The sequence below is a fragment of the Oncorhynchus tshawytscha genome, linkage group LG22 (genome assembly GCF_018296145.1).
Source record: "Oncorhynchus tshawytscha isolate Ot180627B linkage group LG22, Otsh_v2.0, whole genome shotgun sequence".
Lineage (NCBI taxonomy): Eukaryota > Metazoa > Chordata > Actinopteri > Salmoniformes > Salmonidae > Oncorhynchus > Oncorhynchus tshawytscha.
Window position 1 is genome coordinate 40,714,270 of NC_056450.1, and position 14,800 is coordinate 40,729,069.

At 48.3% G+C, this 14,800-nt stretch overlaps 1 protein-coding gene across 1 annotated transcript in view; it reads left to right on the forward strand.

The window, feature by feature from the left end:
* The window catches only part of LOC112222410 (AMP deaminase 2), a 56,588-nt gene extending 44,559 nt beyond the window's left edge, over positions 1 to 12,029 (forward strand). Inside the window, exons 12-18 of the mRNA XM_042304253.1 lie at positions 2,648 to 2,811; positions 3,120 to 3,246; positions 6,748 to 6,911; positions 8,460 to 8,580; positions 8,867 to 9,040; positions 10,543 to 10,653; positions 11,756 to 12,029. Of these exons, the coding sequence (XP_042160187.1) occupies positions 2,648 to 2,811; positions 3,120 to 3,246; positions 6,748 to 6,911; positions 8,460 to 8,580; positions 8,867 to 9,040; positions 10,543 to 10,653; positions 11,756 to 11,962 (1,068 nt within the window). The 3' untranslated portion in view covers positions 11,963 to 12,029. The remainder of the gene's footprint in view (positions 1 to 2,647; positions 2,812 to 3,119; positions 3,247 to 6,747; positions 6,912 to 8,459; positions 8,581 to 8,866; positions 9,041 to 10,542; positions 10,654 to 11,755) is intronic.
* The last annotated feature ends 2,771 nt before the right edge of the window (positions 12,030 to 14,800 follow it).

Genomic DNA, 14,800 nt, shown 5'->3' on the forward strand with positions numbered 1-14,800 from the left:
TGAGATTAGTAGGAGAACAGAGACCTGAGACCTGGAGGGGGTTACAGTGAGATTAGTAGGAGAACAGAGACCTGGAGGGGGTTACAGTGAGATTAGTAGGAGAACAGAGACCTGGAGGGGGTTAAAAGGAGAACAGAGTGAGATTAGTAGGAGAACAGAGACCTGGAGGGGGTTACAGTGAGATTAGTAGGAGAACAGAGACCTAGGAGAACAGGAGGGGGTTACAGTGAGATTAGTAGGAGAACAGAGACCTGGAGGGGGTTACAGTGAGATTAGTAGGAGAACAGAGACCTGGAGGGGGGTTACAGTGAGATTAGTAGGAGAACAGCCTCTAGTAAAGATGAGGTCAAGCGTATTGCCTTCCTTGTGTGTTGGAGGGGGACTGGGAAAGTGGGAGGGGACTGGGAAAGTGGGAGGGGACTGGGAAAGTGGGAGGGGACTGGGAAAAGGAGAGGTGAAAAGAGGCAAGGAGGGGAAGAGAGAGTTGGAAAGAAATTCATCGAAGGCAGATGTTGGGACTTTGAACTCGACCAGTACGAAGAGCGGTGAGTCATCGTCAGGAAATGAGTTTATCCAGGTGTAAAGCTCATTGATTAACTCTCCATTGGGCACCTGGTGGGTGATAGATGAAAACAATGTTAATGTTGAGTGGACAAGTGATTGTGACAGAATGGAATTTCAATGATGGACAGGTGAATGAAGGAGAACAGAGAAAAATGTCCCACTTAGGAGAAATATGCAGGCCTGTTCCACCACCCTCTGTGGGGTCAGATGAAGAGAGAGCAATGTTCTCTGGCTTGGTCCATGTCTCCTTCAGGGCCAAAAAAGTCTAGGGACTGAAGGGCAGCATAGGCTGAGACGAACTTGGCGTTCTTGACCGCAGATCAGCAATTCCAAACCCTGCCCGGAGACCAGGAATTGAACATGGGTTGTGAGCGCAGGGTGCATTAAATTAGAAGGGTTGCAGCCAACAGGGTGGGAGGTTCTTCACAGCCAACAGGGTGGGAGGTTCTTCACAGCCTACAGGGTGGGAGGTTCTTCACAGTCTACAGGGTGGGAGGTTCTTCACAGCCTACAGGGTGGGAGGTTCTTCACAGTCTACAGGGTGGGAGGTTCTTCTACAGGTTCCTACAGGGTGGGAGGTTCTTCACAGTCTACAGGGTGGGAGGTTCTTCACAGCCTACAGGGTGGGAGGTTCTTCACAGCTAACAGGGTGGGAGGTTCTTCAGGGTGGGACAGGGTGGGAGTTCTTCTACAGGGTGGGAGGTTCTTCACAGCTAACAGGGTGGGAGGTTCTTCACAGTCTACAGGGTGGGAGGTTCTTCACAGTCTACAGGGTGGGAGGTTCTTCACAGTCTACAGGGTGGGAGGTTCTTCACAGTCTACAGGGTGAGGAACGAGCTGAGACTGAAAACACATACATAGATGCCAAAGCTTCAAAATAGCAAAATTAGAGAATCTGAAAATAATTAGGTAAGATACTGAGAGAGTGGTGTCGGAGCGTTCCTTCTCTTTCCCTTCTCGAACAACTCTGCAAAACCGTCTTTGTTTCGGGCGAAGGTCTTAGTTTTGACAACGAGAGCGCCGTTGACACTGATTACCAAAACAACAACAGTCATAATTTACCCTGTCGATTAATGTCTGGTTGATGTGTCAACAATCATCTGCAAGTAATGAGCAGTCAGCAGTTCACACAAGTAGGCTGCTGGGAAGACAGACAGCGCTTAAAGTAGATGGACCTAGCTAGCAAAGAGACAGTACTAGACCACAACTGATAAAGACAACAAATTATACTTATAACTCCTGGAGATATCAGGAGTCCTTGGTAGTAATGTTGCATTGTAGTAATGTTGTATTGTAGTAATGTAGTATTGTAGTAATGTTGTATTGTAGTAATGTAGTATTGTAGTAATGTAGTATTGTAGTAATGCTGTTTTGTATGTTGTATTTGTTAGGGGTGTTAGGGGTATCGGAGGTCGAAGTCAGGTGCAGGAGAGCACTTTTTATTCCGGTCAAAATGACAGCACAAAGTAACATAAAATGTGCCCAAAACACGGAACATAGACAAACAATTACGCGAGTAATAATATCCACAATATCAAAATACATATATTTTGTATGTTGTATTGTAGCAATGCTGTATTGTAGTCCTGCTGTATTGTAGTCCTGCTGTATTGTAGTCCTGCTGTATTGTAGTCCTGCTGTATTGTAGTCCTGCTGTATTGTAGTCCTGCTGTATTGTAGTCCTGCTGTATTGTAGTCCTGCTGTATTGTAGTCCTGCTGTATTGTAGTCCTGCTGTATTGTAGTCCTGCTGTATTGTAGTCCTGCTGTATTGTAGTCCTGCTGTATTGTAGTCCTGCTGTATTGTAGTCCTGTTGTATTGTAGTCCTGCTGTATTGTAGTCATGTTGTATTGTAGTCCTGCTGTATTGTAGTCCTGCTGTATTGTAGTCCTGCTGTATTGTAGTCCTGCTGTATTGTAGTTCTGCTGTATTGTAGTCCTGCTGTATTGTAGTTCTGCTGTATTGTAGTCCTGCTGTATTGTAGTCATGTTGTATTGTATTTTATGTTGTATTTTAGTAGTAATGTTCTATACTAGTTTTTAGTGCCCCCTGCTGACTATTGTATGCCTCTGCACCCCTTCAGGAGGTGATGGCTGACCTGGAGGAGAGTAAATACCAGAACGTGGAGCTGCGTCTGTCCATCTACGGCCGACAGAGGGACGAATGGGACAAGTTGGCCCAGTGGGCCGTCAAACACCAAGTCTACTCTAACAACGTACGCTGGCTGTTGCAGGTGCCACGACTCTTGTGAGTACCACCAAAGCCTCTTACAACATTATATACCATCTCTGTTACTACTACTTTCATCCAATTCAACAATTGACTGGTGTTCCCACTTCTTCCACACTGTTCTGAATGAAACAACATATTTTCATGTTCGTAATAGACAGAGGTTAGAGTGCTTCAGTCCTTCCACACAGCTATAGTCAAGCCAGCTGCCAGATAACATTGAATTACTGTGAAAGTACCTAATTATTGTTACTGAACCGTGATTCTTTTTAATTTGACCTGAAAACCCAATACAAATCTGAAAAAAAGGTGATCTCTCTCCACAGTGATGTGTACCACACAAAGAAGCAGCTGTCTAACTTCCAAGAGCTACTGGAGAACATCTTCATGCCTCTGTTTGAGGTCACCATCGACCCCACCAATCACCGTGAGCTGCACCTCTTCCTACAGCACGTGAGTAAACAACCGTTGGTTTAGTGGGTTCAGAGAAACTTGTGTTTGGGATCGGTTTATTACGGCCTTTGTCTAGCAGTAAGCTAACGTAGCAGGTTTTTAAAGAAATGCCCTGAGCGGCGTTATCTTTCTGGTCCTGACGGAGGAGGGGAAAAAAACTGCGTGTGAGGGAGGTTGTCTTCTGCACTGTTCAACCAATCCAGTTCATGTGGGGGAGGAGTTAAGATGGAGTGCCGCCTTGTTAACGTTCAAAAGAGGAAGTGACATCACAGGCTCTCATTCCATTTCCCCTGAAATTTATTTTACTAGGCAAGTCAGTTAAGAACAAATTCTTTATTTCAATGACGGCCTAGGAACAGTGGGTTAACTGCCTTGTTCAGGGGCAGAACGACAGATTTGTACCTTGTCAGCTCGGGGATTTGAACTTTCAACCTTTCAGTTACTAGTCCAACACTCTAACCACTAGGCTACCCTGCCGCCTCTACACTCTAACCACTAGGCTACCCTGCCGCCTCCACACTCTAACCACTAGGCTACCCTGCCACCTCTACACTCTAACCACTAGGCTACCCTCCCGCCTCTACACTCTAACCACTAGGTGACCCTGCCACCTCTACACTCTAACCACTAGGCTACCCTGCCGCCTCTACACTCTAACCACTAGGCTACCCTGCCGCCTCTACACTCTAACCACTAGGCTACCCTGCCGCCTCTACACTCTAACCACTAGGCTACCCTGCCGCCTCTACACTCTAACCACTAGGCTACCCTGCCGCCTCTACACTCTAACCACTAGGCTACCCTGCCGCCTCTACACACTCTAACCACCAGGCTACCCTGCCGCCTCTACACTCTAACCACTAGGCTACCCTGCCGCCTCTACACTCTAACCACTAGGCTACCTGACTCCTCTACACTCTAACCACTAGACTACCCTGCCGCCTCTACACTCTAACCACTAGGCTACCCTGCCACCTCTACACTCTAACCACTAGGCTACCCTGCCGCCTCTACACTCTAACCACTAGGCTACCTGCCTCCTCTACACTCTAACCACTAGACTACCCTGCCGCCTCTACACTCTAACCACAAGGCTACCTGCCGCCTCTACACTCTAACCACTAGACTACCTGCCTCCTCTACACTCTAACCACTAGGCTACCTGCCTCCTCTACACTCTAACCACAAGGCTACCTGCCGCCTCTACACTCTAACCACTAGGCTACCCTGCCTCCTCTACACTCTAACCACTAGGCTACCCTGCCTCCTCTACACTCTAACCACTAGACTACCTGCCTCCTCTACACTCTAACCACTAGACCACCTGCCTCCTCTACACTCTAACCACTAGGCTACCCTGCCTCCTCTACACTCTAACCACTAGGCTACCCTGCCGCCTCTACACTCTAACAAATAGGCTACCTGCCGCCTCTACACTCTAACCACTAGGCTACCCTGCCACCTCTACACTCTAACCACTAGGCTACCCTGCCTCCTCTACACTCTAACCACTAGACTACCTGCCTCCTCTACACTCTAACCACTAGACCACCTGCCTCCTCTACACTCTAACCACTAGACCACCTGCCTCCTCTACACTCTAACCACTAGGCTACCCTGCCTCCTCTACACTCTAACCACTAGGCTACCCTGCCGCCTCTACACTCTAACAAATAGGCTACCTGCCGCCTCTACACTCTAACCACTAGACTACCCTGCCGCCTCTACACTCTAACCACAAGGCTACCTGCCGCCTCTACACTCTAACCACAAGGCTACCTGCCACCTCTACACTCTAACCACTAGACTACCTGCCTCCTCTACACTCTAACCACTAGGCTACCCTGCCTCCTCTACACTCTAACCACTAGGCTACCCTGCCACCTCTACACTCTAACCACTAGGCTACCTGCCGCCTCTACACTCTAACCACTAGGCTACCTGCCACCTCTACACTCTAACCACTAGACTACCTGCCGCCTCTACACTCTAACCACTAGGCTACCTGCCGCCTCTACACTCTAACCACTAGGCTACCCTGCCGCCTCTACACTCTAACCACTAGGCTACCCTGCCGCCTCTACACTCTAACCACTAGGCTACCTGACTCCTCTACACTCTAACCACTAGGCTACCCTGCCGCCTCTACACTCTAACCACTAGGCTACCCTGCCGCCTCTACACTCTAACCACTAGGCTACCCTGCCGCCTCTACACTCTAACCACTAGGCTACCCTGCCGCCTCTACACTCTAACCACTAGGCTACCTGCCGCCTCTACACTCTAACCACTAGGCTACCTGCCGCCTCTACACTCTAACCACTAGACTACCTGCCGCCTCTACACTCTAACCACTAGGCTACCCTGCCGCCTCTACACTCTAACCACTAGGCTACCCTGCCGCCTCTACACTCTAACCACTAAGCTACCCTGCCGCCTCTACACTCTAACCACTAGGCTACCCTGCCGCCTCTACACTCTAACCACTAGTCTACCTGCCTCCTCTACACTCTAACCACTAGGCTACCTGCCTCCTCTACACTCTAACCACTAGGCTACCTGCCTCCTCTACACTCTAACCACTAGTCTACCTGCCTCCTCTACACTCTAACCACTAGGCTACCCTGCCGCCTCTACACTCTAACCACTAGGCTACCCTGCCGCCTCTACACTCCAACCACTAGGCTACCCTGCCGCCTCTACACTCTAACCACTAGGCTACCCTGCCGCCTCTACACCTGTCTACCTGCCTCTACACTCTAACCACTAGTCTACCTGCCTCCTCTACACTCTAACCACTAGGCTACCCTGCCACCTCTACACTCTAACCACTAGGTTACCCTGCCTCCTCTACACTCTAACCACTAGGCTACCCTGCAGCCTCTACACTCTAACCAACCACTACAGGCTAACCCCTGCCACCTCTACACTCTAACCACTAGGCTACCCTGCCACCTCTACACTCTAACCACTAGGCTACCTGCCTCCTCTACACTCTAACCACTAGGCTACCCTGCCGTCTCTACACTCTAACCACTAGGCTACCTGCCTCCTCTACACTCTAACCACTAGGCTACCCTGCCGCCTCTACACTCTAACCACTAGGCTACCCTGCCGCCTCTACACTCTAACCACTAGGCTACCTGACTCCTCTACACTCTAACCACTAGGCTACCCTGCCACCTCTACACTCTAACCACTAGGCTACCCTGCCACCTCTACACTCTAACCACTAGGCTACCCTGCCGCAGAAAAAGCTGGAAATTCCGGTTGTTTTCCGCTCCACAGAGGGTAGTCGAGCAGAGAGGATTTCTGAGACACTGGCCGTGTTTGAGAACATCAATTTCCGACAGATCTACACATCACAATATCCGTCAGTCAGCTCAGTCTGTCATCAGCGACTGACCTAAACTGATGCTCTCAAACACGACCACTGATCATGAAGATGATAACGTCGACAATGATAATTACGATGACGATGTTGTGTGTGTGTGTGTTCAGGTGGTGGGCTTCGACAGTGTCGACGATGAGTCTAAACCAGAGCATCACTGCTTCAACATGGAGAGTCCTCTGCCAGCCAACTGGACTGAAGAAGACAACCCTCCTTATGCCTACTACCTGTACTATATGTATGCTAACATGACCGTGCTCAACCACCTGCGCAGGTAGGGGACTACATGACAACGCAGCACTGTACCATTTACACTGATTCTAGCATTATCACTGTAAACACCTGGCTATATGTGGGAATGGTAGCTAGGACTCTCCATCAGGGCTCTCCAAACCTGTTCCTGTTGGTTTTCATTCCAAACCTGTTCCTGTTGGTTTTCATTCCAACCCTGTTCCTGTTGGTTTTCATTCCAACCCTGTTGCTGTAGGTTTTCATTCCAACCCTATTGCTGTAGGTTTTCAGTACAACCCTGTTGCTGTAGGTTTTCATTCCAACCCTGTTCCTGGAGGTTTTCATTACAACCCTGTTCCTGCAGGTTGAGTCTAACCGTGTTCCTGTAAGGTTTTCAGTCCAACACTAATCCAGCACACCTGACTCTAATAATTAGCTGGTTGATAAGCTGAATCGGGTTGGTTAAAACTGGGGTTGAAAGGAACAGGGTTGGAGAGCCCTGGTGTGAACCTACAGGAGGGTAGCTCTCCATGGACAGGGTTGGAGAGCCTTGGTGTGAACCTACAGGAGGGTAGCTCTCCAGGAACAGGGTTGGAGAGCCCTGGTGTGAACCTACAGGAGGGTAGCTCTCCAGGAACAGGGTTGGAGAGCCTTGGTGTGAACCTACAGGAGGGTAGCTCTCCAGGGACAGGGTTGGAGAGCCCTGGTGTGAACCTACAGGAGGGTAGCTCTCCAGGAACAGGGTTGGAGAGCCCTGGTGTGAACCTACAGGAGGGTAGCTCTCCAGGAACAGGGTTGGAGAGCCTTGGTGTGAACCTACAGGAGGGTAGCTCTCCAGGAACAGGGTTGGAGAGCCCTGGTGTGAACCTACAGGAGGGTAGCTCTCCAGGAACAGGGTTGGAGAGCCTTGGTGTGAACCTACAGGAGGGTAGCTCTCCAGGGACAGGGTTGGAGAGCCTTGGTGTGAACCTACAGGAGGGTAGCTCTCCAGGGACAGGGTTGAAGAGCCCTGAGCTACTGTAGATACTTGCCACTAAAAGTCATAAGCAACACTTCTTCGTTCACATTTCAGTGAGGGTCATGACCCTATACAGACGTACCAATAGATAATGGAGACAGGAAACCCACCGACAATACTGTCACTTATCATAACAGAACAGTGCAAGATGCAACATAAACTCAATATGACCTGGCTTTGACCTCTATGTTTTGTAGCTGTGTTATACAGTGTTGCTAAGGTATTATAACCACCTTATCTCTTTAGCTGTCTGAGTAGTTGTGTTGTATATGGTTTGAGTCTCATCCCCACCATACCTCTACAATTGTGTGTACAAATCTAATCTAATCAAATGTATTTATATAGCCCTTCGTACATCAGCTGATATCTCAAAATGCTGTACAGAAACCCAGCCTAAAACCCCAAACAGCAAGCAATGCAGAAGAAAGGCCAGAAACTAGGAAGAAAGCAGGCTATGAGGGTTGGCCAGTCCTCTTCTGGCTGTGCCGGGTGGAGATTATAACAGAACATGATCTCTCTCTCTCTCTCTCTATCTATCTATCTCAATGAACCAGCTCTCTGTGTGTGTTATAGGCAGAGAGGTTTCAACACCCTGGTGCTGCGTCCTCACTGTGGGGAGGCGGGGCCTATCCATCACCTGGTGTCAGGTTTCATGCTGTCAGAAAACATCTCCCACGGACTACTGCTTAGGAAGGTATTGCTGCTCCTTTGAATCCCACAAGCAACACTCACACGCACACTTGTCAGCCGCCACAATCTCTCTATTTCCCACACTCCAATGGGGACAAGGCCTCGGTCAACTACAGTACGAGCTTGTGACTATCTGGTGCCCTTCAAACATGGCGGCTACTGTAAATGTTCCAAAGCATATGGTTCATGGGTTGGTTGTTCTTTTCTATCAACAACGTTTCCATGGGGACAACGGCCCCACAACAAGAACACATAGTGTATCACCATGTCTTTCCCCCTGTCCCCCCCAGGCCCCTGTGCTGCAGTACCTGTACTACCTGGCTCAGATCGGTATCGCCATGTCTCCTCTCAGCAACAACAGCCTGTTCCTCAGCTACCACCGTAACCCTCTGCCTGAATATCTGTCCAGAGGACTCATGGTCTCACTGTCCACTGACGATCCTCTGCAGTTCCACTTCACTAAGGTTGGTGAACCCCAACGATGTATATAAATAAACGCTATGAATACCGGTATGCAAATATATGCTATATTACATGTCTATGATGCCATGTCACTAGCTAGAAATATTTCCATCCAATTGGCAACTGATTTTCATGAAAATATTCATAAAAAATCTACATAAAGAAAATATGCGCATTTTCCCACCGGCGGAGGTGTTTCCACCAAACGGACTTGTTTCTGATATAAATCAGTAACGACGTAGTGCAAACAATGTCCTTTGTCTCTTCAGTTTTCATGTACCGAATAAAAATATATGTTCAATAATGTTTCCATCGCATTTTCATCTCTACTGATTTAGTTTTGTCACAAAAAAAAAAAAACGTTCCTACACTGGTCTTGGTGCCTGAGCTCCAGACAACAGCTCTCAGATACAGGGCGGGTAGGTTAGGCTTCATGATGACATTATTATGGATAAGAGAGAGAATATTTGTATTTGTCAAAATGGCAGCCAAGCATCAATCATCATGTCATCAGAATAAGAACCGCAATATTTATTGGAAAGGAGCATCATCTGTATTTGTGCAAAAACAATGTTCTGGAGGGTAGATAAGTAGCTATGGAGAATAGACCATGTTCTGATGGGTAGATAAGTAGCTATGGAGAATAGACCATGTTCTGATGGGTAGATAAGTAGCTGTGGAGAATAGACCATGTTCTGATGGGTAGATAAGTAGCTGTGGAGAATAGACCATGTTCTGATGGGTAGATAAGTAGCTGTGGAGAATAGACCATGTTCTGATGGGTAGATAAGTAGCTGTGGAGAATAGACCATGTTCTGATGGGTAGATAAGTAGCTGTGGAGAATAGACCATGTTCTGATGGGTAGATAAGTAGCTGTGGAGAATAGACCATGTTCTGATGAGTAGATAAGTAGCTGTGGAGAATAGACCATGTTCTGATGAGTAGATAAGTAGCTGTGGAGAATAGACCATGTTCTGATGAGTAGATAAGTAGCTGTGGAGAATAGACCATGTTCTGGAGGGTAGATAAGTAGCTGTGGAGAATAGACCATGTTCTGGAGGGTAGATAGGTAGCTGTGGAGAATAGACCATGTTCTGATGGGTAGATAAGTAGCTGTGGAGAATAGACCATGTTCTGATGAGTAGATAAGTAGCTGTGGAAAATAGACCATGTTCTGATGGGTAGGTTAGTGGCTGTGGAGAATAGACCATGTTCTGATGGGTAGATAAGTAGCTGTGGAAAATAGACCATGTTCTGGAGGGTAGGTTAGTGGCTGTGGAGAATAGACCATGTTCTAAGAGAGAACAAATAAAGTAAATAAATAAGTATGTGGAAGTGAACAGACTGTACATATTCATGATTCCAAGCTTGGGGCCCTTAATGCTGGGGCCCTCCTATCCCTGACTCCAATAGCTGGGTGTTCTGGGCCTTCCTCAGGCTGAATGTCATTATCAGGATGGAATGTATGACATATTACTGTTACTGTACGCTGTCCCGTTCCAGGAGCCTCTGATGGAGGAGTACAGCATCGCTGCTCAGGTGTGGAAGCTCAGCTCCTGTGACATGTGTGAGCTGGCCAGGAACAGTGTTCTGATGAGCGGTTTCTCCCATAAGGTACTACTTTTATCATTAACCACTGCATTATCAAGTTTCTACATGATTTACTTGAGCATCTATTCCCTACTACATTATTTACCTACTGTTTAGCCTGTTCCTACTGTTAGCCTGTTCCTACTGTTAGCCTGTTCCTACTGTTAGCCTGTTCCTATTGTAATCATGTTGTTACTGTTAGCCTGTTCCTATTGTAATCCTGTTCCTACTGTTAGCCTGTTCCTACTGTTAGCCTGTTCCCATTGTTATCCTGTTCCTACTGTTAGCCTGTTTCTACTGTTATCCTGTTCCTACTGTAATCCTGTTCTCACTGTTAGCCTGTTCCTACTTTTAGCCTGTTCCTACTGTTATCCTGTTCCTACTGTTAGCCTGTTCCTACTGTTATCCTGTTCCTACTGTTAGCTTGTTCCTACTGTTATCCTGTTCCTACTGTTAGCCTGTTCCTACTGTTAGCCTGTTCCTACTGTTAGCCTGTTTCCTACTGTTATCCTGTTCCTACTGTTAGCCTGTTCCTACTGTTAGCATGTTCCTACTGTTAGCCTGTTCCTACTGTTAGCCTGTTCCTACTGTTAGCCTGTTCCTACTGTTAGCCTGTTTCCTACTGTTATCCTGTTCCTACTGTTAGCCTGTTCCTATTGTAATCATGTTGTTACTGTTAGCCTGTTCCTACTGTTAGCCTGTTCCTACTGTTAGCCTGTTCCTATTGTAATCATGTTGTTACTGTTTGCCTGTTCCTATTGTAATCCTGTTCCTACTGTTAGCCTGTTCCTACTGTTAGCCTGTTCCTACTGTTATCCTGTTCCTACTGTTAGCCTGTTTCCTACTGTTATCCTGTTCCTACTGTAATCCTGTTCTCACTGTTAGCCTGTTCCTACTTTTAGCCTGTTCCTAAGGCTATGTGTATGTTTGAGATTGACAGACTTTGCTTAGGTCTGTTCAGATCAACAGATCTTCGTAATGCCTGGAACAGCCTGCAACCAATCAATGTATCTCTAACACACACTACTACTATTTCCCACAGTCATACACGCTCTGTTTGGAGGAAACCTCATTTAATCACCTGACAAGTTATAGTACTTTTCCTCCATCCACTTTCTGTCCTCAGGTGAAGAGTTACTGGCTGGGCCCTCACTACATCAAGGAGGGGCAGGAAGGAAACGATATCCGACGCACCAACGTCCCCGACATCCGTGTGGCGTACCGTTACGAGACCATGTGTGAAGAACTCAACCTCATCACCCAGGCCATCCGCACAGACGAGCTGGAGGCCATCACAGAAGAGGAAGGGACTCTGTGTATGGGGCCTGTCTAGGGGGACAGAGGAGGGGCAGAGAGGAGGGAGGTATGTCTATGGGGCCTGTCTAGGGGAGAGAGGATGGGCAGAGAGGAGGGAGGTCTATGGGGCCTGTCTAGGGGGAGAGGAGGGGCAGAGAGGAGGGATGTCTGTCTATGGGACCTGTCTAAAGGGAGAGAGGAGGGGCAGAGAGGAGGGAGGTCTGTCTATGAGGCCTGTCTAGGGGGAGAGAGGAGGGGCATAGAGGAGGGAGGTCTATGGGGCCTGTCTAGGGGAGAGAGGAGGGGCAGAGAGGAGGGATGTCTGTCTATGGGACCTGTCTAAGGGGGAGAGAGGAGGGGCAGAGAGGAGGGAGGTCTGTCTATGAGGCCTGTCTAGGGGGAGAGAGGAGGGGCAGAGAGGAGGGAGGTCTATGGGGCCTGTCTAGGGGAGAGAGGAGGGGCAGAGAGGAGGGAGGTCTGTGGGGCCTGTCTAGGGGGAGAGAGGAGGGGCAGAGAGGAGGGAGGTCTATGGGGCCTGTCTAGGGGAGAGAGGAGGGACAGAGAGGAGGGGAGTCTGTCTATGAGGCCTGTCTAGGGGGAGAGAGGAGGGACAGAGAGGAGGGAGGTCTGTCTATGGGGCCTGTCTAGGGGAGAGAGGAGGGACAGAGAGGAGGGATGTCTGTCTATGGGACCTGTCTAAAGGGAGAGAGGAGGGGCAGAGAGGAGGGAGGTCTGTCTATGAGGCCTGTCTAGGGGGAGAGAGGAGGGGCAGAGAGGAGGGAGGTCTATGGGGCCTGTCTAGGGAGAGAGGAGGGGCAGAGAGGAGGGATGTCTGTCTATGGGACCTGTCTAAAGGGAGAGAGGAGGGGCAGAGAGGAGGGAGGTCTGTCTATGAGGCCTGTCTAGGGGGAGAGAGGAGGGGCAGAGAGGAGGGAGGTCTATGGGGCCTGTCTAAGGGGAGAGAGGAGGGGCAGAGAGGAGGGAGGTCTGTCTATGGGGCCTGTCTAGGGGGAGAGAGGAGGGGCAGAGAGGAGGGAGGTCTATGGGGCCTGTCTAGGGGGAGAGAGGAGGGACAGAGAGGAGGGGAGTCTATGAGGCCTGTCTAGGGGGGAGAGAGGAGGGAGAGAGGAGGGAGGTCTGTCTATGGGGCCTGTCTAGGGGGAGAGAGGAGGGACAGAGAGGAGGTGAGTCTATATATGGGCTCATCCTTGGCTCTGGCATCTTCCACAATATTTGGAACCAAGGATTAATCACCCCAATCCACAAAAGTGGAGACAAATTTGACCCCAATAACTACCGTGGGATATGCGTCAACAGCAACCTTGGGAAAATCCCCAGCATTATCATTAACAGCAGACTAGTTCATTTCCTCAGTGAAAACAATGTACTGAGCAAATGTCAAATAGGCTTTTATCAAATTACCGCACAACAGACCACGTATTCACCCTACACACGCCAATTGACAAACAAACATGGGGTCTGTCTAGGGGGAGGAAAGGAGGGACAGAGAGGAGGGGAGTCTGTGTATGGAGTCTGTCTACTGGGAGAGATGAGGGAGGAGGAAGAGCAGAGGAGGAGTAACTGGGAGGAGGAGGGCAACCTTCATATGGGACAGGTGTAGGAAGGAAGCGGAAGGAGGAGTAACAGGAAGGAGGAGGCAGGGTCGTAACTACAAATGAGGACAGAGAGGTCCGGACGCAGGTCATTTTTTTTAACTAAAAAAATATATACAGTATATTTACAGTATATTAAATTTACTGTACATTTACTGTATATTACATTTACAGTATATGTATAGTATATTATATTTACAGTATATTTACAGTATATTATATTTACAGTACATTTACTGTATATTATATTTACAGTATATTTACAGTATATCATATTTACAGTATATTTATAGTATATTATATTTACAGTATATTATATTTACACTACCAGTCAAAAGTTTAGACACACCTACTCATTCAAGGGTTTTTCTTTATTTTGTACTATTTTCTACATTGTTGAATAATAGTGAAGACATCAAAATTATGAAATAACACATATGGAATCATGTAGTAACCAAAAAAAGTGTTTAAACAAATCAAAATGTATTTTATATTTCAGATTCTTCAAAGTAGCCACACTTTGCCTTGATGACAGCTTTGCACACTCTTGGCATTCTCTCAACCAGCTTCTACCAAGAAGGAGAGTAACGGAGTGTTGCATCAAATGACCTGGAAAGAAAAGCAGCCAACTAGTACTCAGCATATGTGGGAACTCCTTCAAGACTTTTGGAAAAGCATTCCGGGTGAAGCTGGTTGAGGGAATGCCAAGTGTGTGCAAAGCTGTCATCAAGGCAAAGGGTTTTATTTCCCGGGTGGGGGGGTCCCTTCCCGACCTCTCTAGAGCTTAAACCCTGGTTACGGCCCTGGGAGGAGGAGCATGGAAGAGGAGGAGGAGCAGGGAAGAGGAGAGAGGAGGGGTAGCAGGGAGAGGAGGAGGAGCAGGGAAGAGTGGGAGGAAGAGGAGGGAAGAGGAGGAGAAGCAGGGAAGAGGAGAGAGGAGGAGGAGCAGGGAAGAGTGGGAGGAAGAGGAGGGAAGAGGAGGGAGGAGGAGGGAGGAGGCGGAGCAGGGAAGAGTGGGGGGAAGAGGAGGGAGGAGGAGGCATAGGGAAGAGGAAGGAGAAGCAGGGAGGAGGACAGACCTCAGTCCCGAGGAACCAAGACGGTTGCAAGAGACCCTATCATTCACAGAACAGAGTAGAGAATACAATTTTTTTAATTTTTTTTAAGGAAAATCTTTGCAGAGACTTTACTGGCAGATATGGTTTGATAGAAATAATTGTGTGGTGTGCGACATGGAAGAGATCTGGGCAATGCAATAGTAG